General features: G+C 44.6%; 1 protein-coding gene and 2 long non-coding RNA genes across 4 annotated transcripts; 1 reads left to right on the top strand and 2 right to left on the bottom strand.

Annotated features, from left to right (window-relative positions):
* The first annotated feature begins 12,109 nt into the window (after positions 1–12,109).
* Positions 12,110–14,288, top strand: LOC123149300 (bZIP transcription factor RISBZ5). Its single transcript, XM_044568932.1, has 6 exons — positions 12,110–12,500; positions 12,603–12,723; positions 13,054–13,189; positions 13,301–13,376; positions 13,512–13,637; positions 13,731–14,288. Exons 1-6 carry the CDS (start codon positions 12,303–12,305, stop codon positions 13,827–13,829), a joined length of 756 nt encoding a protein of 251 aa, XP_044424867.1. The 5' UTR covers positions 12,110–12,302; the 3' UTR covers positions 13,830–14,288.
* LOC123149301 (uncharacterized) lies at positions 12,362–13,258 on the bottom strand. The gene is made up of 3 exons (XR_006474598.1): positions 13,028–13,258; positions 12,871–12,945; positions 12,362–12,738 (listed from the first exon to the last, which is right to left on the bottom strand). It is a non-coding gene; the product is annotated as an uncharacterized lncRNA (long non-coding RNA).
* An 8,065-nt stretch (positions 14,289–22,353) lies between the features above and the next one.
* LOC123149299 (uncharacterized) lies at positions 22,354–25,892 on the bottom strand. Of its 2 annotated transcripts, XR_006474597.1 has the most exons (5): positions 25,565–25,892; positions 25,399–25,461; positions 24,964–25,318; positions 24,737–24,821; positions 22,354–24,134 (listed from the first exon to the last, which is right to left on the bottom strand). It is a non-coding gene; the product is annotated as an uncharacterized lncRNA (long non-coding RNA). The 2 variants fall into 2 exon arrangements; XR_006474596.1 differs by having other exon boundaries at positions 24,737–25,318.

The raw sequence follows: 25,892 nt of genomic DNA, 5'->3' as shown, positions 1-25,892 counted from the left end.
GTAGATATGATCAACATAGTGATGTTCACCATTGAAACTACTCCATCTCACGTGATGATCAGACATGGTTTAGTTGATTTGGATCACGTGATCACTTAGAGGATTAGAGGGGTGTCTATCTAAGTGGGAGTTCTTAAGTAATATGATTAATTGAATTTTAATTTATCATGAACTTAGTCCTGGTAGTATTAGCATATCTATGTTGTAGATCAATAGCTCGTGTTTAGCTCCCCTGTTTTATTTTTGATATGTTCCTAGAGAAAACTAAGTTGAAAGATGTTAGTAGCAATGATGCGGATTGGATCCGTGATATGAGGTTTATCCTCATTGCTGCATAGAAGAATTATGTCTTTGATGCACCGCTAGGTGACACCTATTGTAGGAGCAGATGCAGATGTTATGAACATTTGGCTAGCTCAATATGATGACTACTTGATAGTTTAGTGCACCATGCTTAAACGGCTTAGAATCGGGACTTCAAAGACGTTTTGAATGTCATGGACCATATGAGATGTTTCAGGAGTTGAAGTTAATATTTCAAGAAAATACCCGAGTTGAGAGATATGAAGTCTCCAACAAATTCTATAGCTAAAAGATGGAGGAGAATAGCTCAAGCAGTGAGCATGTGCTCAGATTGTCTGGGTACTACAATCGCTTGAATCAAGTGGGAGTTAATCTTCTAGATAAAATAGTGATTGACAGAATTCTCTAGTCACCATCACCAAGTTAGTAGAACTTCGTGATGAACTATGATATGCAAGGGATAACGGAAATGATTCCCAAGCTCTTCGTAATGCTGAAATCGACGAAGGTAGAAATCAAGAAAAATATCAAGTGTTGATGGTAGACAAGACCACTAGTTTCAAGAAAAGGGCAAAGGGAAGAAGGGTAACTTCAAGAAGAACGGCAAGCAAGTTGCTGCTCAAGTGAAGAAGCCCAAGTCTGGTCCTAAGCCTGAGACTAAGTGCTTCTACTGCAAAGGGACTGGTCACTGGAAGCGGAACTGCCCCAAGTATTTGGCGGATAAGAAGGATGGCAAAGTGAATAAAGGTATATTTGATATACAGATTATTGATGTGTATTTTACTAGTGTTCGTAGCAACCCCTCGGTATTTGATACTGGTTCAGTTGCTAAGAGTAGTAACTCAAAACGGGAGTTGCAGAATGAATATAGACTAGTTAAGGGTGAAGTGATGATGTGTGTTGGAAGTGGTTCCAAGATTGATATGATCATCATCGCACACTCCCTATACTTTTGGGATTAGTGTTGAACCTAAATAAGTGTTATTTGGTGTTTGCGTTGAGCATGATTATGATTTGATCATGTTTATTGTAATACGGTTATTCATTTAAGTAAGAGAATAAATTGTTGTTCTGTTTACATGAATAAAACCTTATATGGTCACACACCCAATAAAAATGGTTCGTTGGATCTCGATCGTAGTGATACACATATTCATAATATTGAAACCAAAAGATGCAAAGTTAATAATGATGGTGCAATTTATTTGTGGCACTGCCGTTTAGGTCATATTGGTGTAAAGCGCATGAAGAAAATCCATGCTGATGGGCTTTTGGAATCACTTGATTATGAATCAGTTGATGCTTGCGAACCATGCCTCATGGGCAAGATGACTAAGACTCCGTTCTCCGGAACAATGGAGCGAGCAACAGATTTGTTGGAAATCATACATACTGATGTATGTGGTCCGATGAATATTGAGGCTCGTGGCAGGTATTATTGTTTTCTGATCTTCACAGATAATTTGAGCAGATATGAGTATATCTACTTGATGAAACACAAGTCTAAAACAATTGAAAAGTTCAAAGAATTTCAGAGTGAAGTGGAGAATCATTGTAACAAAAATAAAAGTTTCTACGATATGATCGCAGAAGTAAAATATTTGAGTTACGAGTTTGGCCTTCAGTTAAAAACAATGTGAAATAGTTTCACTACTCACGCCACCTGGAACACCACAGCATAATGGTGTGTCCGAACGTCATAACCGTACTTTATTAGATATGGTGCGATCTATGATGTCTCTTACCGATCTACCACTATCGTTTTGGGGTTATGCATTAGAGACAGCTGCATTCACGTTAAATAGGGCACCATCTAAATCCGTTGAGACTACACCATATGAACTATGGTTTGGCAAGAAACCTAAGCTGTCATTTCTTAAAATTTGAGGTTGCAATGCTTATGTGAAAAAAAATCAACCTGATAAGCTCTAACCCAAATCGGAGAAGTGCGTCTTCATAGGATACCCAAACAAAATGTTGGGTACACCTTCTATCACAAATCCGAAGGCAATATATTCGTTTCTTTGAATGGATCCTTTCTAGAAAAGGAGTTTCTCTCGAAAGAAGTGAGTGGGAGGAAAGTAGAACTTGATGAGGTAACTGTACCTGCTCCCTTATTGGAAAGTAGTTCATCACAGAAATCTGTTCCTGTGACTACTACACCGATTAGTGAGGAAGCTAATGATGATGATCATGTAACTTCAGATCAAGTTACTACCGAACCTCGTAGGTAAACCAGAGTGAGATCCGCACCAGAGTGGTACGGTAATCCTGTTCTGGAGGTCATGTTACTTGACCATGACGAGCCTACGAACTATGAGGAAGCGATGATGAGCCCAGATTCCGCGAAATGGCTTGAGGCCATGAAATCTGAGATGAGATCCATGTATGAGAACAAAGTATGGACTTTGATTGACTTGCCCAATGATCGGCGAGCCATTGAGATTAAATGGATCTTCAAGAGGAAGACGGACACTGATAGTAGTGTTGCTATCTACAAAGCTAGAATTGTTGCAAAAAGGTTTTCGACAAGTTCAAGGTGTTGACTACGATGAGAGTTTCTCACTCGTATCTATGCTTAAGTCTGTCCGAATCATGTTAGCAATTGCCGCATTTTATGAAATCTGGCAAATGGATAAACAAAACTGCATTCCTTAATGGATTTATTAAAGAAGAGTTGTATATGATGCAACCAGAAGGTTTTGTCAATCCTAAAGGTACTAACAAAATATGCAAGCTCCAGCGATCCATCTATGGACTAGTGCAAGCATCTCGGAGTTGAAATATACGCTTTGATAAGTTGATCAAAGCATATAGTTTTATACAGACTTGCTGTGAAGCATGTATTCACAAGAAAGTGAGTGGGAGCACTACAACATTTCTGATAAGTATATGTGAGAGACATATTGTTGATCGGAGATAATGTAGAATTATTCTGCAAAGTATAAAGGAATGTTTGAAAGGAGTTTTTCAAAGAAATACCTCGGTGAAGCTGCTTACATATTGATCATCAAGATCTATAGAGATAGATCAATACGCTTGATAAGTTTTTTCAATGAGTGCATACCTTGACAAGTTTTTAAAGTAGTTCAAAATGGAACAGTCAAAAAGAGTTCTTGCCTGTGTTACAAGGTGTGAAGTTGAGTAAGACTCAAAACCCGACCACGGCAAAAGATAGAGAGAGAATGAAAGACATTTCCTATGCCTCAGCCATAGGTTCTATAAAGTATGCCATGCTGTGTACTAGACCTATTGTATACCCTGCCCTGAGTTTGGCAAAGGAGTACAATAATGATCTAGGAGTAGATCACTGGACATTGGTCAAAATTATCCTTAGTGGAATAAGGATATGTTTCTCGATTATGGAGGTCACAAAAGGTTCGTCGTAAAGGGTTACGTCGATGCAAGTTTTGACACTGATCCAGATGACTCTAAGTCTCAATCTGGATACATATTGAAAGTGGGAGCAATTAGCTAGAGTAGCTCCATGCAGAGCATTGTTGACATAGAAATTTGCAAAATACTTTCGGATCTGAATGTGGCAGACCCGTTGACTAAACTTCTCTCACAAGCAAAACATGATCACACCTTAGTACTCTTTGGGTGTTAATCACATAGCGATGTGAACTAGATTATTGACTCTTGTAAACCCTTTGGGTGTTGGTCACATATCGATGTGAACTATGGGTGTTAATCACATGGTGATGTGAACTATTGATGTTAAATCACATGGCGACGTGAACTAGATTATTGACTCTAGTGCAAGTGGGAGACTGAAGGAAATATGCCCTAGAGGCAATAATAAAGTTATTATTTATTTCCTTATATCATGGTAAATGTTTATTATTCATGCTAGAATTGTATTAACCGGAAACATAATACATGTGTGAATACATAGACAAACAGAGAGTCACTAGTATGCCTCTACTTGACTAGCTCGTTGATCAAAGATGGTTATGTTTCCTAACCATAGACATGAGTTGTCATTTGATTAACGGGATCACATCATTAGGAGAATGATGTGATTGACTTGACCCATTCTGTTAGCATAGCACTTGATCGTTTAGTTTGTTGCTATTGTTTTTTCTTCATGACTTATACATGTTCCTATGACTATGAGATTATACAACTCCCGTTTACCGGAGAAACACTTTATGTGCCACCAAACGTCACAACATAACTGGGTGATTATAAAGGTGCTCTACAGGTGTCTCCGAAGGTACTTGTTGGGTTGGCGTATTTCGAGATTAGGATTTGTCACTCCGATTGTCGAAGATATATCTCTTGGCCCTCTCGGTAATGCACATCGCTTAAGCCTTGCAAGCATTGCAACTAATGAGTTAGTTGCAGGATGATGTATTACGGAACGAGTAAAGAGACTTGCCGGTAACGAGATTGAACTAGGTATTGAGATACCAATGATCGAATCTCGGGCAAGTAACATACCGATGACAAAGGGAACAACGTATGTTGTTATGCGGTTTGACCGATAAAGATCTTCGTAGAATATGTGGGAGCCAATATGAGCATCCAGGTTCCGCTATTGGTTATTGACCGGAGACGTGTCTCAGTCATGTCTACATTGTTCTCGAACCCGTAGGGTCCACACGCTTAAGGTTTCGATGACAGTTATATTATGAATTTATGAGTTTTGATGTACCGAAGAAGTTCGGAGTCCCGGATGAGATCGGGGACATGACGAGGAGTCTCGAAATGGTCGAGACGTAAAGATCGATATATTGGACGACTATATTCGGACATCGGAAAGGTTCCGAGTGATTCGGGTATTTTTCAGAGTACCGGAGAGTTACGGGAATATGTATTGGGCCTTATTGGGCCATACGAGAAAGAAGGAAAAGGGCGTCAAGGGTGGCCACACCCCTCCCCTTGGTCTAGTCCGAATTGGACTAGGGAAGGGGGGGGGGGGCTTCCTTCCTTCTCCTTTTCCCTTCCTCTTTTCCTATTCCATATGGGAGGTGGAATCCTACTAGGACTAGGGAGTCCTAGTAGGACTCCACACTTGGCGCGCCCCCTCCTAGGGCCGGCCTCCTCCTCCCTTGCTCCTTTATATACAGGTGCAGGGGGCACCCAAAGACACAACAATTGATCATTGATCTCTTAGCCGTGTGCGATACCCCCTTCCACCATAATCCTCGATAATATTGTAGCGGTGCTTAGGCGAAGCCCTGCGACGGTAGAACATCAAGATCGTCACCACGCCGTCGTGCTGACGGAACTCTTCCCCGACATTCTGCTGGATCGGAGTCTGGGGATCCTCATCGAGCTGAACGTGTGCTAGAACTCGGAGGTGCCGTAGTTTCGGTGCTTGATCGGTCGGGCCGTGAAGACGTACGACTACATCAACCGCTTGTGCTAACGCTTCCGCTTTCGGTCTACGAGGGTACGTAGACAACACTCTCCTCTCTCGTTGCTATGCATCACCATGATCTTGCATGTGCGTAGGAAAATTTTGAAATTACTACATTCCCCAACAGCGGGATCACCCAAAAACCTAGTGGTCCAACAGATGCCTCTTCGTCGCCATGTGGCGCTGCTCCGACTCGCCACCCAAGGCCAAACCGGGCTATTTAGGCCGGCCGGCGTCCACCAATGTCCTCCCTCTCTGCACCACCACCCGAGCATGTGTGCCTCCTTTCCCCCGATCTTCGGCATCGCCATGGTCCGGCAGAATATCACCACATATGCTATGCTGATGTCGGAGCGCCGGAGACAGATCGCGGAGGAGATCTAGGCTAGGCGCGCCACCTGCATCACCGTTGGGCTGCCTCCGGACTCGCCGGAACCGAAGGAGGAGGAGGAGGAGAAGGAGGAGGAGGAGCTGAAGGAGGAGGAGAGAGAGCAACTGCTAGAGCAGATGGAGGTGGCGGGTCCGGAGGAGGACGAGGCGGAGCAACCTGCTCTGGGGTTGAGCATGGAGGAGGCGGAGGCGGAGTTCACCGTCGCCAAAGACGTGGAAATGGTGGAGCAGCAGACCATCCTGGACTCCATCCAGGATGAGACCTATGTGGAGGCCAACCCAGAGTTCCTCTGGCAGGAGCGGGCGGCGACCGACACACTCTTCGCCGAACTCGGCGTGGAGATAGAGGAGGAGGTCGGACCGGAGCAGCCGGAGGTGTCGGAGGAGCCGGAACTGCAGCTGCCGCCTATGCACCCGAAGCTGGGCACGGAGATAATTAGCATCTCCGACGAGGAGTAGCTAGGTGATCTACGTAGTACGCAGGTTTTTTCTCATTTGCATGCTTTTGTATGGATTTACGAATCTAGTATGAGGTGTCCGGATGCAGTTGTGGTAATTTGAGGGGGTCATATTTTTTCATATGCGATTGTAGATGCTCTTAGGCCTTCCACTCTGTAGGCCAAAATATGTGCCAAGTCCATTTTTTCATTATTTTGCACCGGTGCCCTCCGTTACCTATGCGGTGCCATAAAAAAAGTTCTGCAACCAGAGCAAATAGCTACTTCAATGTGCATTTCCAGCATTGCAATATTAAATTATAGCTGCCATCTATACTGGAGGTTTCATATCTCAATTACCACTGAACAATAAATTTCAATTCACATAAAACAACATTTCATTCACAGCATATGACTGTTGCATTGCAAAAGAAAATTTTTCTGTTTGGAAAATAAGAATATATCTTTATATAATATGCAGAACAAGTCATCCGACTCAGGAGGCAAGCCCGATCCGAATATGCCCGGTTTAGTAGTTAAACCAAGTCTGAGCCCAACTCAAGAGGCAAGCCCGATCCAAACATGTCCGGGTTTTTTGGGCCCAGTCGTCAAGCCGGGCTACACATGCCCAAGTTTATTTATACTAAACTTTTATATTTCGTTGTAAACTTGTTTTCACAACATTATAGTTTTAGTGTGTATGTTTTTCTGTTGCTTAGTTGGCATACTTAACCAAACAAAATCTTGGTAAACATTAATTATATTTTTGTTTGTTATAAAATTGTTGCATATTATTTAAATGCATTATTTTTGTGCTAAATTTGAACTATATTTTATTAAAAAATTATGTTATTTGTCATTTTGAACGTTGCGTCTTAAACAAAATATTGCTCCAAAAATCCCTTGAATGCAAGAAGGAATAACAATGACAAAATGATACATCTTAGTGAATTTCCTTTTGATAATTTTGTGAATTATATAGTGTGTGTGTGTGTGTGTGTGTGTGTGTGTGTGTGTGTGTGTGTGTGTGTGTGTGTGTGTGTGTGTGTGTGTGTGTGTGCGATCATGTATATTTTAATATTCTTGAAAATTTTCATAGAGATCGCTAAAGCATGCATTCTAATAAATATCATGATAGAGGTTTCTAGTGAACATATGGAGAAATTCCTAACTTACAAATTAACAATTGGCACTGTTATCTTTTAATCATGTTCCGTGGTCAAATATGTCATACGGAACGGGATAAAAAATGAGAAGGTATGTTCAAAGATAGAATCTATTGACAAGACTATAAAAATGAATAAAAATAGGAACATTTGTTTAGAAATATAGCACAAATGCATATGCTCACTACACGCACAAACTCACTCATATGAACGCGCACACACGGTTTCTACCCATGTGAACATGTCCAACAGGCTGAGCCAATATATCTTGATATTGACAAGGTCGCTAGTTCACAACCATGTCATAACGTTGAAAGAATAGCGCCGAAGAACCTGAAATAAATGCAGGAACTATGCGAACACATATGCCATTAATCCGGATGGACAGATTCCAGCGCAAGTAACCTGACAATCTAAGATAAGCTTAGTTTGTGGGAGGTTTTTTTTCCTCTTTTTGAAGAAGAAGTTTGGAATACATAAGTAGAATTATATTCATCAAATTCAGAGATAGCCCCATGAACTAGTGGTGTCCACATGCCACAGTGGGACAGAGCGAGGGAGCTGACAAGTGGGACTATGGGCCTATACATGCACCAACGTGATGTAAAGCTTTGTCAATTAATTTGCATCGAAGGATGTATAAGTTTTGTTTTAGAAAGCATTGTGCATGGATATCTCGATCATAGAAATCTGATCCACTCAAAAAATTGATCTGAGCAACACTTGTTGAGTTCAACGAAATCTACGCAATGAGAGGAGAGGCCGAAAGAACAGTAAAGAGAGACAAACTTGGACGTCTCAGTTCTCATTCCTCTGTTTTCAGTTCTATATATGCACCAACCGGTATCCACAAGCTGTTGACTTATGTTGTTCTTTTATTTGATTATTTTTCTGTTTTCAGTTCTTTTTGCGTTTTTTTGCAGATTTTACAGTGACTACCGGTTGATGCATCTAAATTGGACTCACTAGTTGCCAAGGTTTGTTAACATATTCTACTCTTATTTACTTCATCCGTTTTCTTTTTTGTGAGTTCTCTTATATAATGAAGTGATCTCCATGAATGTGCAGCCACATTCCACGGACAACCGTGCTCAAGTGACTGCAATGATTTCAGGATTTTCTAAGTCTATATTAGGCCTTCCACTATGTAGGCCAAAACAGGTGCCAAATCCACTTTTTCATCATTTGGCACTGGTGCCCTGCATTGCCCATGCGGTGTCATATAAAAGTTCAGGGAACCAGAGCAAGTAGCTACTCCGGTGCCCACTTCCAGCATTGCAATAAAATATGTTAAACTGTAACTGCCATCTCTACTGGAGGTTTTCCTATCTCAACTACCACTGAAAAACAACATTCAATTCACAACAAACAACATTTAATTCACATCATATGACCATTGTATTGCACCAAATTTTTTTGCCTGTTTGGAGAAGAAGATCTCTATATAATGTACAAACCAAGTTCATGGAACACAACAGATCCTGGAATGTTCTCCCACAAAACATGGAGCATTCATATTCTCAAAACTTTACAAGCATTATGAACTCCGATAATTCAACTCAGAGCCCGGGCTCAGATGAGTTTTTTTGAACTTTTTTCTATTTTAAATCACGGTATTTTTCATGTCCGGGCTCATTTGAGCACGGGCACCAAATCGCCACTCTCGGTGAACTCCTCATTATCACCTTCAGATGCACATAGCCAAATACATCCTAGAAAATCCACAAAATCAAATTAGTGTACAATCTAATTCTAGTTTCCAGCCACATCATCCACATATGAATTATCCACCCACACAATATATTCCTAGTTTGGTAGTTAAACCAGGTCTGAGCCCCGACTCAGGAGGCAAGCCCGATCTGAACATGGCAGGTTTTTTGGGCCAAGTTGTCAGGCTGGGCTGCACATGCACAAGTTTATTTATACTAGACTTTTATATTTCGTTATAAACTTGTTTTACAACATTATAGTTTTAATGCGTAAGTTTTTCTATTGCTTAGTTGGCATAGTTAACCAAACAAAAATATTGCTAAACATTAATTATATTGTTGTTTGTTATAAAATTCATGCATATTTTTAAAAATGCACTATTTTGTGCTAAATTTAAACTATATTTTATTAGAACAATTATGTTATTTATCATTTTGAACGTTGCATCTTAACAAACTATTGCTGCAAAAATCCCTTGAACGCGAAAAGGAATGACAATGACAAAATGATACATCTTAGTGAATTGCCTTTTGATAATTTTGTGAATTATACACGGAGAGTCAAGTTAGGTGAACACAAAATCGTATTTTGAAAGTTCTAGCACCAAACTGAATATGCAACGCAATATCACCGGGAGTCATACAACTTGCACTCGACGTTCAATTTGATGATAGAACTTTGAAAATACGGATTTGTGGTCATCTAACTTGACATCACGCGCAAATACAGTCAAAAAATATGCATGCGGACGTATTTGGGTGTATGCCCTCACCTGTCAGTGAGTGATGTCGCTCGGCTGACTAATTTTTGCACAAAACACCCTTGCATTTTTTTTATTTACGGAACTATACTATTGAGGTAAGTAGAACTATACTATTCATCAAATTCAGAGATAGCGCCCTAAACTACTGGTGTCCACACGCCACAGTCGGACAGAGCCAGCCAGGGAGCTGACAAGTGGGACTTGGGCATATACATGCACCAATGTGATGTAAAGCTGCGTCGATTAATTTGAATCGAAAGATATACTTCCTTCGTTTCAAATTACTTGTCGAATGTATGAATGTATCTATATGTATTTTAGTTCTAGATACATCCATTTCTGCGACGAGTAATTTGAAACGGAGGGAGTACTAGTTTTGTTTTAAAAAGCATTGTGCACGGATATCTCGGTCATAGAAGTCGACCCGAGCAAACTCTTGTTGAGTTCCATGAAATCTATGCAATGAGAGGGAGGAGAGGCCTAAAGAACAGTAAAGAGAGACAAAGTTGCACGTCTCAGTTCCCATTCCACGTTCAACTCCCTGCCACAGTCCTCAGTCCTTCCGTCTCGCCGATGTTCAGTGACAAGAGACAAACGACGACGTCCAAGGCATCTCCTCCAATGTCGTCGCGTGCGACGAGACCGGAAGACATTTCCATGCCATTGTAACCACTCCAGTATTTAAAAGGCGTCGTCTTTTTGAGAGAAGCAAGCCGTCCGGCGGCCGCTGTCCCGTCCGACGCAGCTCCACGCACCGGCCGCGAGCCGAGGCGGCAACACCTCAACCCGCCCCGTCACCACACGCGCCCCGCGAGCGACACAGGCCCAGTTTTTTTTGAACGGTTCTTTCAAAATCGCTTTCTTTTTCAGCTTCCCTCAGAATCGTTACTTTATATTTTTTTTAAATTATATCTAATTAAGGTCTAATTAATTAGAATTGTAAAAAAAATTAAAGGACGATTCTGGAAGAAGCTAGGAGGAGAGTCGTCCCAAAAGACCTGGCCCACACACACCCATCAGACATCGGATAACAAGAGCCGAGTCAACCGGCGCCGCGTCACGGCCCGCTCACCAACCGATCTGTCGCCGGCCGGGCACCGCTGGGCGCCCCGGAAAAGATCTCCGTCCCTCCCGTGGCGGGGCCCGAGGAGGGCCGTGTGGTGACTCGGACGGCCGCGGTCCGCGCGCGCCCGTGGCCACTCGCCCGCCCCGGCGTCCCCGTCGCCACGCACGCCCATGTGGTACACTGATGATAACCTTGTTTTTGCCCCGGCCGACACGCTTTTAGCGCTGCTAGTGCCTGGCTGACTCTTCCCCTCTTTCCGCAGCCACATGGTTTAACCGGCTCGGGTGGCCACGAAATGATGGGTGGCACTGCCGCTGTTACTGTGGGTGGATCGTTGTTGTTGTTGATGATAATCTGATTGCCACCACCCAAGGTGCCGACTTTCACATCATGCCTGCCTGCCTGCCGCCGTTGCATGAGCAGGAAGAAACAGGCCCGGCACTCAACTTGCCGCCAGGCAAATCTGTGGGCATGAAAATGTTTGCACGGATCTTCGTGTAAAATCAATGACATTTGCTTAAATATGTAATACTTATGGCACATCTAGATGTGCTTTAGCAAAACTGATGATATATATATTATCAAAGAGCAAAACGTGCGAGGTTTTCTTTGGAGGCGAGATCTTCATAAGATCCACGAGACCATGACAAGGCGGACGTAACCTAAGACAAAGTGAGAGAACAACGGCCACCGGATAACATAATCTGGTACCAATGAGATAACTGAATGCAATCCGATTCATCCAATTCATTTAGTCTAGTGTTATTTAACTACACTTTGAGCAGATCTCAAGTCCTCAACCCAATGAAAAGTCGCCGACGGAGCCACGCGCGCACAGCCTTGCACGCTGCCTCCCTCTCGGCCTTACGAGGATCCGAGTCATCCCGCGTCACTGTCCATTCAGCCAGCCGCTATCATATTCATCTCCCCCAACGGAGCTTTCCACGTCCCCTTCCCGTGCCCCATAAAAGCCGTCGCCGGCGACGCTGTCAGCCCCCGCAACGGAGGCCTCGCCAAGAAAGACAGACAGACAGACGCACGGAGTGACGACAACACCACCACCGTGACGAGAAGACGGAGAGGCAGGCGGCCGCCGGAGATGAAGAAGTGCGCGTCGGAGCTGGAGTTCGAGGCCTTCATTCGGCAGCACCTCGCCGCCGCCGAGGCCGAGGCCGAGGCCCAGCGGGGCAGGCCTGGCCACGGAAACGACGACGGCGGGTTCGGCGGCGACCCCGGCGCCAGAGCGGACGTGTTCTCCCCCGGCAGCGGCCTGCCGGGCCTCTGCTTTGGCGACTCGGTGAGCAGCTGCTACTAGCCCGAAGCTTCCCTCTTAGCTCAGCCTCTGCTTCTGTACCTTCACTGTTCGTGCGTTTAACTGAATTTTCATCCTGTGCTCCAGCAGAACGCCCTGGAGCTGGAAGGGAGCAACCCCGGCCACTTGTGGTGGTCCGAAGGCCTCCGGGCGCCGCCGCACCACGCTGCCCCGGCGCCAACCCAGTCGCAAACGCCCGCCGTTTCCGGTATGCACCTTCAGCCTGCAACAGAGTTGGATCTTGTTATCAGTATGCGCAGAATGTTGTATGTTAAGTCAACACCTAGCGAGCAAACGCCCATGTGAACCGCAGTGGATTTCATCGAAAGAATTCTGAACAAAAGAGAAACATCACTTGCTGATCTGTGTGCAGATGTTTTCGTCTGCTCCAAAATTCCTAGGATTTATATTCTTGTCTTCCAAAATTGCCCTGGTCCAACATAGAAATAGAAGTACACTGATTTTAGAGTTGGGAAGGAAATTGATAGAGACACACCAGGGTTCTGTCTCACCTGCTGCCGCATTGTTTTGGTCGCAGCTAGCCCGAGGGAAACAATCTCAGGGAACCAGGCTCTCGAAACCGAGTCGGACTCTGACAGCGAGTCATTGGTCGAGATTCAGGGCGGCCGATGCAAGCGGAGCGGCAAATCATCAGATACCAGGCGAATAAGAAGGTATGCAGAGATCAAGCCAGTGCCAAGTTCTGTAAATTCTAATTAACACTGAACAAACTGCTTACGTTTCTTCTCTCCAATGAACTAATGAATTGCCTGTGTAAATTTCAGGATGGTGTCCAACAGGGAGTCAGCTCGACGGTCCAGGAGGAGGAAGCATGCGCAGCTGACTGACCTTGAGTTGCAGGTGGATGCACTCTCTCTGCTGCTTCATCAAACAAAAATTACCTTCTTGTAGCCTTGTTGCCTCCTAATGCACATGCCATGATCCAAGTTTGTTTCAAGCTTCTGACCGTCGACATGTGCCATCCTGATTGAGCAGGTCGAGCAACTTAAAAGTGAAAGTGCAACCCTCTTCAAGCAACTGACAGAGGCAAATCAGCAGTTCACCACCGCGGTCACTGACAACAGGATCCTCAAATCAGATGTAGAGACCTTAAGAATCAAGGTAACACTTCTCCTCTGGTACAAGGAAGAAATAGTCACCTCTAAACGATCATCAGTTCCATAGCAGAAGTGACATCTGAAATTGGCTCCGCAGGTAAAAATGGCAGAAGACATGGTGGCTAGAGGCGCAGTGTCATGCGGCCTAGGACAGCAGCTCGGATTGGCACCATTTCTGAACTCCAGGAAGATGTGACAAAGCCTTGGTGAGCGTTCTCACAGGCACAGGGTTGAACTTGAAAGGGAACCATGCACTCTTCAGAGGTTTCTAGCTCTAGCTCTTCAAGTTCAGACATCGGCGGTACGAAGCACTGCAAGTCTAGAGTGCTCGAATAACCAGATGCCCGCTTGCCCAGCGAGGCGGCCAGATGTGTGGATGCCGTGTGGCCCGGAGATTCACACCAAAGCAGGGCCTTTATGTATAGTAACGAACACTGGCTGTTGCATACCTGACATATGTGCATGCCTCGCAGGCTGCAAAGGTACTAAACTCTGAAGGTAGTGAAACTACTCTGTGTTCTGTATACTGGTGAGTGGTGAATATATGTATTGATGTTCATATACAACCAACCGAGTCGTCCTCTGTCCATTACTTATGTAACTTCTGCTAAAAAAAATCTTTGTTCCATACTTGTACAGACTACAGAAAACTTAACTATGCATCATCTAGTCGGTTCTTTGATGTAGCTCTGATGTACAGTATCAGTGCATAGTATCGTCTGTTGGCGTTGGCAGGTCTGAAGGTCCTTAGGAAATGATGTAAACCTCACACCTCAACCGCAATCAACTACCAGCTGAAAAAGGGATTGTGTTTGTACAAAACTGTGAGAAACAGAGTGCAAATGTAAATGAAATGACAACATAATAGCCACCAATTTCAAAGTAATGGACAATTAGGTAACCAGGTCATAAGGAATTTTTCTTCTCCCGTTGAAGAAAATTTAATGAAGAATTAGGCCTTGGTCACCCATAGGACCCTAAGGAAGAAATATTCAGGGTTTCGCGCTCTTTCTCTTTTTCCTAACTACTTGCGCAGTTGTCCTACCAAAACATAACTTACAAACATATACAGTAGAATGCTACCGTTCTTGCTACAAAAAGGTAAGCAGGTTAGGACCCGGCCAGCGCACTGCCGCACCGCACGTACACACACAGAGAGACAGACACACCAGTACGTTTTTTAAGAAGATATGTGAGATGGTTGTAATAAGGTAACACAAAGGAAAATATGTTTTAATGAAAACAATATAAAAGTCAACCAGATTACTCAATCTAAAACGAATAATATGGAAAAATCAACTAACTCTTAAGTAAAATTTTAAGCTACACGAGATGTGCAGTTCTACTGGGATTGCAAGTGTTATGGCGCTGCTAGAAGGAGGACGCGAGAGGGCCGGCTGGGGGCCTTTTTGCCCACGGCCGGGGAAGAGGGAAGGGATTTCCTTCTTAATTCTTGCTTTTCTTAGATTGATACATCTCCTCTCTTTATATAGAGAGGTTTACTTGACTCTCAAGCAAGGCTTACTTGACCCCTAAGCAAGCGACTCTTATCTCTAATTAACCCTAAGACTAACGGGCCCATTAGGCCCATTACGTACTCTAACACTACACCCCACCTGGACATGCAGCTTGTCCTCAAGCTGCAGCCTAACCAACTTATAACCATGACTCGACGCAACCCAAACCTAACACCTAAAAACAAGCCTTTTACATCTCGGCTTGTTTTATTATTCTCAACCTGAATTGGACTGGGACGCTTTATTTTGGACCCCTTAACAAAAAGTGGACACCATCCGCACGTCGAACGTGCACGTGTACAGCCACCTGGATCCCATGGACACCATCTGGACAAAAGGAGTGCATGTATAGGACCACCTGGAAGTGGTCGCAAGAGTGACCAGCAGAGGCGCCCTTGCGGCGCCCGGTGACGGAATGCAGTGGTGCTACGTGGTGCGTTGTTGTCGGTGACACCATGCCTTCTTCCTGTCGGACGGCTGTTGGTCTGCACCGCACAGGGAAGAGTGGGGGGCTTGCGATGGAGAATGACGAGGAGGGGTGCGCCCCCCCCCCCAACCGCCAATGACGCAGACTTGGAGGTCGCTGCCCGTGGGGAAAACAGCATGCCCGCTGCCCGTGGGGGAAACCGCATGCCCAAGATCCCCGACGCAGCGGATGAGATCAATGTCCTTTGCGCAGCGAAGGGCAACTTGGAGGAGCGGCAGCTGCAGACCACGCATCTCCCGCACACGCCGACGCGCTAGGAGGCCGCGCGCAGTAGCCTGCAGCCTCACCGCCGCCGACACGTGGCGGGTAGTGATCCAAGACGAAAGCGGTGACAGCGACGGCGGGGACTGGACTTGGTGGAGCGGGACTCCCGCCGGCGCGGTCGATGCGGGGCCGAAGCTAACCGGCGGTGGCTGCTGCAGCGGCTGCGGCGGTGGCACACCCGGCAGCGGCTGCGGCGGCGGAGCGCTAGGCGCGGCGGAGGCCGGCAGGAGCGACGGCTGCCAGTGCAGCCAGGGTTGGGCGGTGGTGGCGATGGATGGCAGCTGCAGTGGCCCGACGAGCGCGGCGAAGGCCGCCTGGTGCGGCGGCTGCCACGGCAACCACGGCGGCGCGGGGGCGGCGATGGGCGCTGGAGGCGCGGCAGGAGCCAGCCCCGGCCACTGCGGGGCGACGGTGGCCGACAGCTGCAGCTGGGGCAGTAGCGTCCCCGCGAATGCCGCGGAGGCCCCTGGATGCGGCGAGTACCACGGCAGGGCCGGCAGCCCGGCTGTGGCGGTCAGCGGCAGGGGCGGCGGCGGCCCGTAGGGGCTGGCCAGGTACAGCCGGATCCCCTGGACGGCTGTGACGAGGTCGTTGAGGACCCCGATGATCTCCTCCGGGGTGTAGACGGCGGACGGTGGTGCGGTGGAGGGCGCCGACATCTGGGCGGTGGCGGCGCCGGAGGATGCGACCAGCGGCGCGGACGGGGAGGGCAGCGGCGCGGTGTAGATGGCCAGCGGCGTGGTGGTGACGGTCAGCAGCGGAAGCGACGGGGTGGGAGGCGACGAAGACATGATCGGAACTGAGCTACCTGATACCAAATTGTTATGGCGCTGCTAGAAGGAGGGCGCGAGAGGGCCGGCCGGGCAAGAGGGAAGGAATTTTCTTCTTAATTCTTGCTTTTCTTAGATTGATACATCTCCTCTCTTTATATAGAGAGGTTTACTTGACTCCCAAACAAGGCTTACTTGACCCCTAAGCAAGTGACTCTTATCTCTAATTAACCCTAAGACTAACGGGCCCATTAGGCCCATTACGTACTCTAACAGCAAGTGATTAGTTTTTCATACTGCTTACATTCGGTAGATGTATCGAGACATCTAGAAAGCATAAAAGAATACAGCGATTCCATACACGTTACGACATTTCGTAAAAAGCAATCTTTCTATATAGAGGAATTGTGCCCCCACCGATTGTTCGCTTCCACTGTTATTCCAACTTAAAGAAAATCCTGTGCACCCTAAAAACATGGGGATGTGGAACAAAAGGTGGAAAGAATCAGATGGAAAGGGTTGACCGAATAAAAATCTCCGAAAAGTGAATCTGCCTCTAGGGAGTCCAAGGGGCACCACTTGCAGCACCTTTCCCCCCACCAAAAATGTATGATGCGGTTGTTCTCTATTATTATTTCCAAGAAAGGTATGGCATTGCTCAAGCATGCCATATTTCCATTTGTGCTTTTGGGCCACATAATTTTATTCCTGGTCCCCTATCATCCAATAGGCCAGCCTGTAGAGGAACCGTATCTGTCGTTTGACAAACGTAATGCTCTGATCTGACTTTATGTAATTCACCAAAGTAGGAAAAAGCAAATTCACATGCTGTATTATCAAGAAATCATACATGTGCTACTTGGCCCAACCAAATTAAGACCAATGATGAGTACAGCGTTCAAAAGTAAGTGGTAAGCAATCCGGAATGGTATCCCCACCCCATCATGAATGATGAGTCTAGGGGTGGAGGAAATGTTTACTCAGAAAGGGATTAATCAAAAGTGGAAAGGGAGAAAAATGGCATTAACACTCAGTCTCTCACTACCCCTCAACCAATCAACTGGCGACAGAAGAAATTAACTTGTGGATCATGAATTCATGACAGCCTGACAGGAATGTAGGCATCAGCAGCACTATTGATCAATCAGGGTACGACACACATTGGAAGGGAAAGAGACACCAAATCTAATGGTCCGCCGGTTCTTTCGGGTTTGCACGTAAAGGCAAAGGCAGATCCTAAATAAGAAGAGAAAGTGTGACTTCTTTGCAGCTATATGCATGAAAGTTCTTACTGTGACTAGGCTTTACTTTCTCTTAGCTGCTTCAAGAAAACATAATTGGCTGTAGATGTACAGATAATCACATCACATAAATCATTGGAAAAGTCTTTAAATCATTAAAAATTCATATCACTTGGATTGCTTCGATTTTCTAACCTTCTGGAACTATTAAACTAATTATGATTTTCATATTAATGTGGAAGCTTAGGGCTTCATTACAATTTAAAAAATATTATTAGCATATCAGAATTCAGTAATAGATCCCATTGGTTCTTAATTTTTTTTCTAGTTTTCTCCTATATTCACGTGTATCATAAAAATAAACTAACTCTTGACAAAGGCTAAGTCCATTTGAAGCACAATCAAGTTGACATTTTATCCACTGTTGTAATACAGAAATTAACTTGTGCATGCCGACAACACAATGCGTGATATCAGTAAAACCACATTGCTCTACATGGAAGTGGATAGAAGATCTACCCATATCAAACCTAACATGTCCATCGAAAAGAATCGAGCATCGCCTTTGAGAAAATTCCATAGCAAAAAGGAAAACCATATCTTGAGGGTATTCCATTGGAAGTCTATATATAACAAGTCAGAAGGGTGAAGCAGTCAGACAAGACACACATACACATCTTACATAGCAAGCAGCAGCCAGCAGGAATGCATACAAACACACATCATCCCTCTAGCTGTGTGCATCGTAGAGAAGTTTAGTGTCAGTGATTCATGTCGCCCAATAACAATCACGAGTTATACTGTCAATGGCCATACGTGAATCGAGATAGAGGGCAGAATGTAGCCAAGGATGACTTGCCGGGTATGTGCATGTATGCTTCATGGTGAGGGTATGCATCCCCTGCTTTGAATCCATGCTGATATTTCCCGGCAAGTTGTTCTTGGCTAGCATCTTGTCCTTTTTCTCTCACGCGGGCCATTGTGTGGATTACATGTTCACCTTTAGCTTCCAATGCAATGCATACATCATACCATTGTATATTAAGGATCTGTGGATGGGGGTAGACATTATATCATGATTATTATGTTATTTTAGCTGAGACTGATGTACTTGTTTTGGTTCATACACAGGAATCTACAGGTTAGGCTGACAGTGACATGGTCAGAGTGAGATGTGCCATTTAGGTGAGGCCCTCCAAGCCCCCAAACAATATTATATTATGTTCATGTTTATGCATATAGGAATCTTTGCAACCCACAAGCTAGATGTATGGATTAGTAAAAAAGATGTCGGCGTAGCGACTAGCGAGTGGCATATCATTTCACCCCTTATAGGCCTAGTGTGTCAAGGATGAAAAAAGCTGCAGTGGTACCGTTTAACTAACTAGGCGACATGGAAATATACGCAGGCCAAGAACCAAAGTTAATTTCCATACAATTGGTCCAAATCCAACAAGCTACGTTCAGTTTTCCGCGTTGTAGCTAAAAGTTCAAAACCAACAAACAAGGAATCACCAATACCTTCTTCAACAACAAAACCCATAGAACAGCAAGTCCCATGCTGACTCAAATACAGTAGCAAACTAGTGTATGCAAGGATAACTGAATATCCCCGCCCAAAAGGAAGGATAACTGAATAGCATACGTTAGTATCTGTCTTCGTCATAACTTGGCTGAGAACAAGAAGCGAGTCAATTGGACAATAGCACGCTCAGTGACAGTAAACATATTAATCCAAGATAGCGTACTCACAAGAGGAGGCTCAGAGTTTCCATTTGGTTATTAATCCAAGATAGCGTACTCACAAGAGGAGGCAGAATTCCTTTATCACACAGATTTTGGGATTGGGATCAGAGTGAGTACGCCTAATTTGTCGGTATGCTCTGGGAAAAAAAATGCAAGTTTGGGAGCATTCGACCAGGATAACTGCATCCGAGTAACCCAAAGCGAACACAGACGATGACTGCTCCTCAAATTCGCCAAGTGGCTAGACTGTTTATTGCCGGTCGGAAACTATTTTAGTACTGTATATCTGCGACACACGCCCTTACTGATGATTTCCCTTGCGGTCTGCCAGGGTAAGCAGGGACCGGAGCCCTACAGGTAGAGATCCCCTGGAGTCTCTGATGAATCTCTATCTACTGTAGATTTGCAGGCGAGGCGCATATCCAGCATGATCTGCAGCAAGAGCGCGGATCGTAGCTGGGGGTTGGAGCCCCTGAACAAGCAGGGAGGGGCCAAGCAGCGTACCTCTCTAGGCATCTCGTGGTCCGCCGCGGCACCCTGGTGGAGGACATGGGGCCAGGAGAAGCAACCGGCGTCGGCGAATGGCGCAACCGCGACGAGCCGCCGGGGACCCCGCGTCCGGCCGTGGTTTGCCTCCCTCCCTTCCGCTCTGGGCTCTGGGAGAGGCTGGCGAAGTGGCTTTCCCTATGGGCTTGTGGGCTTGAATGGACTGGTTCCCGTGGGTTGATCACGAGATGGGCTTGCTAATATCACGGGCTGTGCGGGTGTGGGCTCATTAGGCCTTGGTTTTGTGCTACGTGTTTCGAGCTAAAATTTGTATTCCCCTAACTAAAGGTTACATATGAATTTTGCAGCTTTCTCAAAAAAATAAGAATGAGTTTTGCAGAGTTGGCAACTCGGCCAGCACTACAAAGGGCCAGATATTTTCGCTGCAGCTTCTCCACATAACTCATGGTGGAAAAAAACTCCGGAGAGAAGTTGTAGTTCTTTTCGCCTTATGCCCTCATAGTTTATTTGTTGAGTTGTCTGATGAAAAGTTTATAATGACCATGTTTTGTAATTGCATGATGTTTAACTTGTCTTTGTTTTAAAATAATTGAAATTCTAAGATCTACGTCAAACTTCATTAAGTTTGATCAAGTTTGTATAAAAATATATAGGCATCTAAACAACCAAATTTACTTCATTTGATTCAATATGGAATAATTTTTCGTACTATATATATTTGGGACGATGCTATCTCGCTCTCGCGCGCGCCAACACTTGTTTTCCGATAGAGTCGGTTTTCCCAATTTGTAAAGTAATTATTGCTTCTTTAGAGGATTAGATGGAAGGTTATTGTGTAGATTAGAGGTAAATACATGCCACGAATGTTCAGTTTAGTGCATGAACTTGAACAATACGTCGAACTGGTTCTAAACCTTGGCATGAGCGTACAAATACAATGTTAATCTCATCCATAGACGTAAAGTGGGCCGACATGGCACTGACATGGCATAGGGCCTGTTTGTAACAACGAAACATGATTACTTGTATACTATACTAGTGGACCCGTTGCGTCAAATGGCGCAGAGGCATGCTAAATCCATGTGCGCGATGAAAAGAAATCCATGGTTTAATCCTCTTTAATACTAGAAATGTGGTGGATTGATGTCTACGTACAATGAGATGAAGCTTGTTGTTTACAAACAGATCTACATTGAATCTGACAGTAGCATTCTAACCCCTTTGTATAAAAAGACAAATGGGGGCTTGTTGTTTACAAACAGATGACCCATCTCGCCAAATCGCGTAGAGTCCCATTTAGAACCATGTGTGCTTTGAAAATATTTGCATTTGGTAGTAACTTTACGTTTTAGCATGCATGTATGGTAAGAATTCTAGCCCTTTTATATAAAAAATGAAGTGAGACTTGTGTTTGAAAATATATGCACTTATAATAGTACCAACTGAAACCCTATGTTTTTTATCAGGTCTAAATTTCTACGACTATCCTTAGAGTTAATCACAACATTCAGGCATCATTTTCAACTATTTATATATAAAAAAGGGCAGCCCGGTGCATGTAGCGCAGTATTTCCCTACATTTCTGTAAGAGGCTGTTTCCAGGACTTTAACCCATGACCTCATGGTCACAAGGCAGTAGCTTTACCACTGCGCCAAGGCTCCCCTTCCATTTTCAACTATTTATGCATATGAATATTTCATAAACAAAAAAAAAGGTCACCCCCATAGACAGTGTACAGATGTCCACAGAAAATATCATGTTCATATCTTCCTATGCTAGTACACTATGTGTGAAGCATAATAAAGTTCAGTATTGTAAGATTGCTTACAACAAGGAACTTTGAGTGTTCATAGAAAGCACAAAATTTGGAGAGTCAGCTTCCATAAAAGTGGACAAAACGGCCACTTGATTAGCCTATAAAGTTTTCTCCTCCGCCAGTGCTTACATCATACAGCTTGCCTGGACAATCATATGCCTTTCTAATTTATTTCTCTTAAACAGAATATGAAGTATACTGAAAAATTATGTATGAATTGCTACAATTAACCAGTCTTATTTCACATGAATATCTGATATTATATTTGACTAATCAAATAAATAAGTAGAACATGGGAATGGAAAGGTATACACATCCTCCCGCAAAAAAAAAAAGGAAAGGTATACACATCCTAGAGGAATGATCTGCAGCTCAGCACTCAGCATCACCTACGGTCTGACAGAGCTGATACAATTTTCTGCTGGCGCAACCAGCAAGCTTACACACAGGGTGATCGCACTACAGTCAGCGCTTAAGTTTCAACGATACTGTAACAGGAGGTATTATATGATACATGTTTGGTCTAGACAGGACTCAATATGGTTATGAGACAAGTCAAAGCAAGGAATTGCACATGGAAATGAAGTGCTAAACAGATGTAAGAGTGGAATCTGGTTGATCCTGAGTGTAGAGAAAGCTCAAGCGGATTTATTGAAACAGAAAACTTATTCGATGTCCATGTTTCTGCATCTTGGGCAGGTCCTGGATACTTTCAGAAGAGATAGAAGATGCAGAAACATGAGAGACAGATGTTGAAGTTCTATCTCAAGGACCATACAGAACAGGCACAATTAATATGCATGTGGTCCCCCAGCAAAGTTTGATGAAACACATTATTTTTTATCAGAGAAAATGCAGCTTTTAGAACATCCACCTGAGACACAGTAGATGAAAAATGACTATCACAAATTCACAATAGCACTCTAGTTAAAGAGAAGAACCAAGTAGTACTTTTCCTGCAACTGAAGAATCTAACCAGGGAATTTAAGTAAGATTCATTTTGAGAATTTAAGCAATGATCTATGAATCTCCATGGAGACCTTCCACATCATGTACTATAGTTTCACCCAGCACCATATCCATACATTTTATACATTTGTTTGAACGACTCCATACTCCACAGCATCAACGAGTAGTTTCTAAAGGCAAAAAAATAATAGATAAAATATACCACCAGACTTGGTGAGTACACCTTTACCTCAACTATGAGTTATAGTCACAAGAAACTGATAATGTTGATTTCTTATGTAGGTACCAAGCGAGTTTGCATAAAAGATTATTTGGAAATGAAGTGAGTGTGTATAAAACAATAAGCATATGGTCTACTGGACTAATTGTTTATCTAGCTATCTTTTCTTTATTACCAAGCAACAACTATTAGTTGGGTAAATAACAAGCAGGTGCCTGTAAGTGAAGCTGGAAGGACGCTATGATGGATATAGTTCTGAACGTATATTGATATGAGATTATTTCCATGGCAAGATAGCTGCATGGGATTGACAAATAATTCTGAAGCACAATTTCTATGACACTTCTAGGGGTTTTGTGGTGTTGTATTTCTTTTTTTCTGGCTTATTTGATAAAAATACATGGTCATATACTTGATTTAATTGAGATTTGATTATTTAAAGGAAATTATGCAATGCTTGCTATTTCCCTACAGGAGACCCGCTCCCTCAAGCCTTTGGGGTCAGGCAGTGCGCTGATTCCGCGTCTCCCCTCCAATAAGTGAAACCATTGGTCGCTCCCTACTTCCTTGGCATAGTAGATTCACTTGATAAATGAGTTTTCAGAAAAATGAGAAAAGCTTGACCAGGTATCATCACATCATAACAAGTTGCTTATGGTTTAAAAAAGTTTGGCCATGATTTTTTCTTTGTATGTTGACTTCTCTTCTTCTGGGAGGATGCCAACTGATATACTTCTTTGTGATATTCTGCAGCGAAGAGCAGCAAGCCGCAATTATCTCTCGTGGTAGTTTCCATATTTTTTTATAGAGGAGAAACAAGACAGAGGAGAGCCAAGTAGAGGGGCCAAGGGAGGACCTCAAAATTAAGGAAAAAGATCCTAGATCAATCCGACCTCCTTGGTGAGGAGGGTAAGATGGAGGAGGCTCTTGGATCTCAATTGGCTCGGCTTCAACAGAAATCATCTGCGCAGCACGAAAATAAAGATAAAACCTTGGCAACAGAAACCACGGGAAACCTGAAATTCTGGACTGAACAAAAAGACATAAGTTGGGGAGAAATTTAGGTCGCTAGACTGCCGTGCTCCTGCATATGCATGATTTTGCAAATGTGATACCTCGGTGCTCCCTTCAGTTTTGAACGACTCAAAGACCATTCTGATCCCTCTAGCAAACATGTTAACATAACTACATACGCAATGCATTTCTAAACCATTAACCAAAGCATTTATGCACTCAGAATTAAAATCATCTAATTGTTCTGTTCTAAAATATTTAAATGTCTGCACTTTGGTATGGCTGCAACTTGGTGACATGAACTGAATTATGGCTGAAGAATAAGAAAGTAGAACCTAGAAAGATCTACCATGCGTACATAACAAATCTGAACAAAAATAACGAACACTGATGATTCCAAGCAGCGCATAGCAAAACCATTCTTTTGGAATATAAGACGGGTCATTTTTTATGTACTGTATAATAGGGCCATTACTTATACAGCAGATATCAAATTAAGCAAGTGGGTAGAAATCAGTAGAAGTGGACAACAAAAGTCAGCAGCCCATCACCTTGCAATATACATAGAACATACTTTCACCGACCATCATACCGCTAAACAACAAGACTCATCGGCCATCCACTTGAATTATTATTCTGCAACAGAACAAAAGAAAACACACATAGAACACCAATTAGAAGGGCTCCTACACACCAGTCAATAGTCTATATGGCAACAAAAACAAATCATTTGGTCATTCATCAGGCCGATGGTGTGCATTAGGTTGGGCCTGCTTACACGGTACAGAGACATTTAGGCTACACAAATCTTTAGAGAGAGATTAGGGCATGGAACAGAGGGGAAGCTCATCTTGGCGTCTCCCCAAAATTTGCCCATGGTTGCCTGTGCCCGCAACCTCGCACATGCTACTATGCAGAGGAAGAGGCATGGAAAAGGAGGTGAGGGTGGAGGCAGAGGCGAGCCGGGCCGCCTCCCTGGCCGGCCGGCAGCGCAGCCTCCACGAGGGCCGGCCTACTCCTTCACCCTATCGCCGACCTCCTCCCTCTTCCCTGTAGCTTCACCACATCGCGACGGGCCGACTGTTGCCTGCCCTCGTCGCCCGCCTCCCCTGCCCATCCACCCCACCATCGACCTGAGAACAAACATGGCCGGGTTACTGCAGAGGCATTCTACCGAACATGTTGCATGCAGGCAAACGGAAGGAAGACTAACCTCAATGCAAAAGGCAGAACGGCGCGACGGCGGGCGCAGGAGACAGCGGTGGAAGAAACTGGTCTGCACATGTAGCACACAAGAGGAAGAACACCGAGGTAAGTAGGGTGAATTGCGCAGAGAAAGCAAAGGGAAAAAGGACGAACCAAGGAAGGCAGGCACGGACATTAACCAGCAGCACCGATCGAACGCACAAACGCCATCACAACGGCTATGCACACCGGCGGCGAAGAAGGTCAGTCAGTCCGAGTCGAACAGGATGCGAAGCGTGGTGGGGCGAAGGAGGCGAACGGCGGACAGCGAAAATGGAGAGCGCGGCCTCTCTCCACACCAGGTAGCATTCGCCGCACGGAACAAACCCAACACCGCGGCGAAGGCACGTGCCCTAAGCGGACGACTCAGCCCCACCGTCATACAGACACCAGGCCAGCGGGTGAAGGCCACCCGCGCAAGAGAGGGACGCGCAGCCCCCCACGCACGCACGCCGCGGTCAG

The sequence above is a fragment of the Triticum aestivum genome, chromosome 7A (assembly GCF_018294505.1).
Source record: "Triticum aestivum cultivar Chinese Spring chromosome 7A, IWGSC CS RefSeq v2.1, whole genome shotgun sequence".
Taxonomy (NCBI): Eukaryota; Viridiplantae; Streptophyta; class Magnoliopsida; order Poales; family Poaceae; genus Triticum; species Triticum aestivum.
Note: the sequence above shows the minus strand (reverse complement) of the source record. Positions and strands in the feature narration are given on the sequence as shown.

Excerpts from the sequence above, each read along its gene's own strand:
- LOC123149300 (XM_044568932.1), top strand. The coding sequence starts at position 12,303 with ATGAAGAAGTGCGCGTCGGAGCTGGAGTTCGAGGCCTTCATTCGGCAG. Across the intron at positions 12,724-13,053 it reads GCAAACGCCCGCCGTTTCCG|CTAGCCCGAGGGAAACAATC; the intron begins GTATGCACCTTC and ends TTTTGGTCGCAG. Across the intron at positions 13,377-13,511 it reads TGACTGACCTTGAGTTGCAG|GTCGAGCAACTTAAAAGTGA; the intron begins GTGGATGCACTC and ends CTGATTGAGCAG.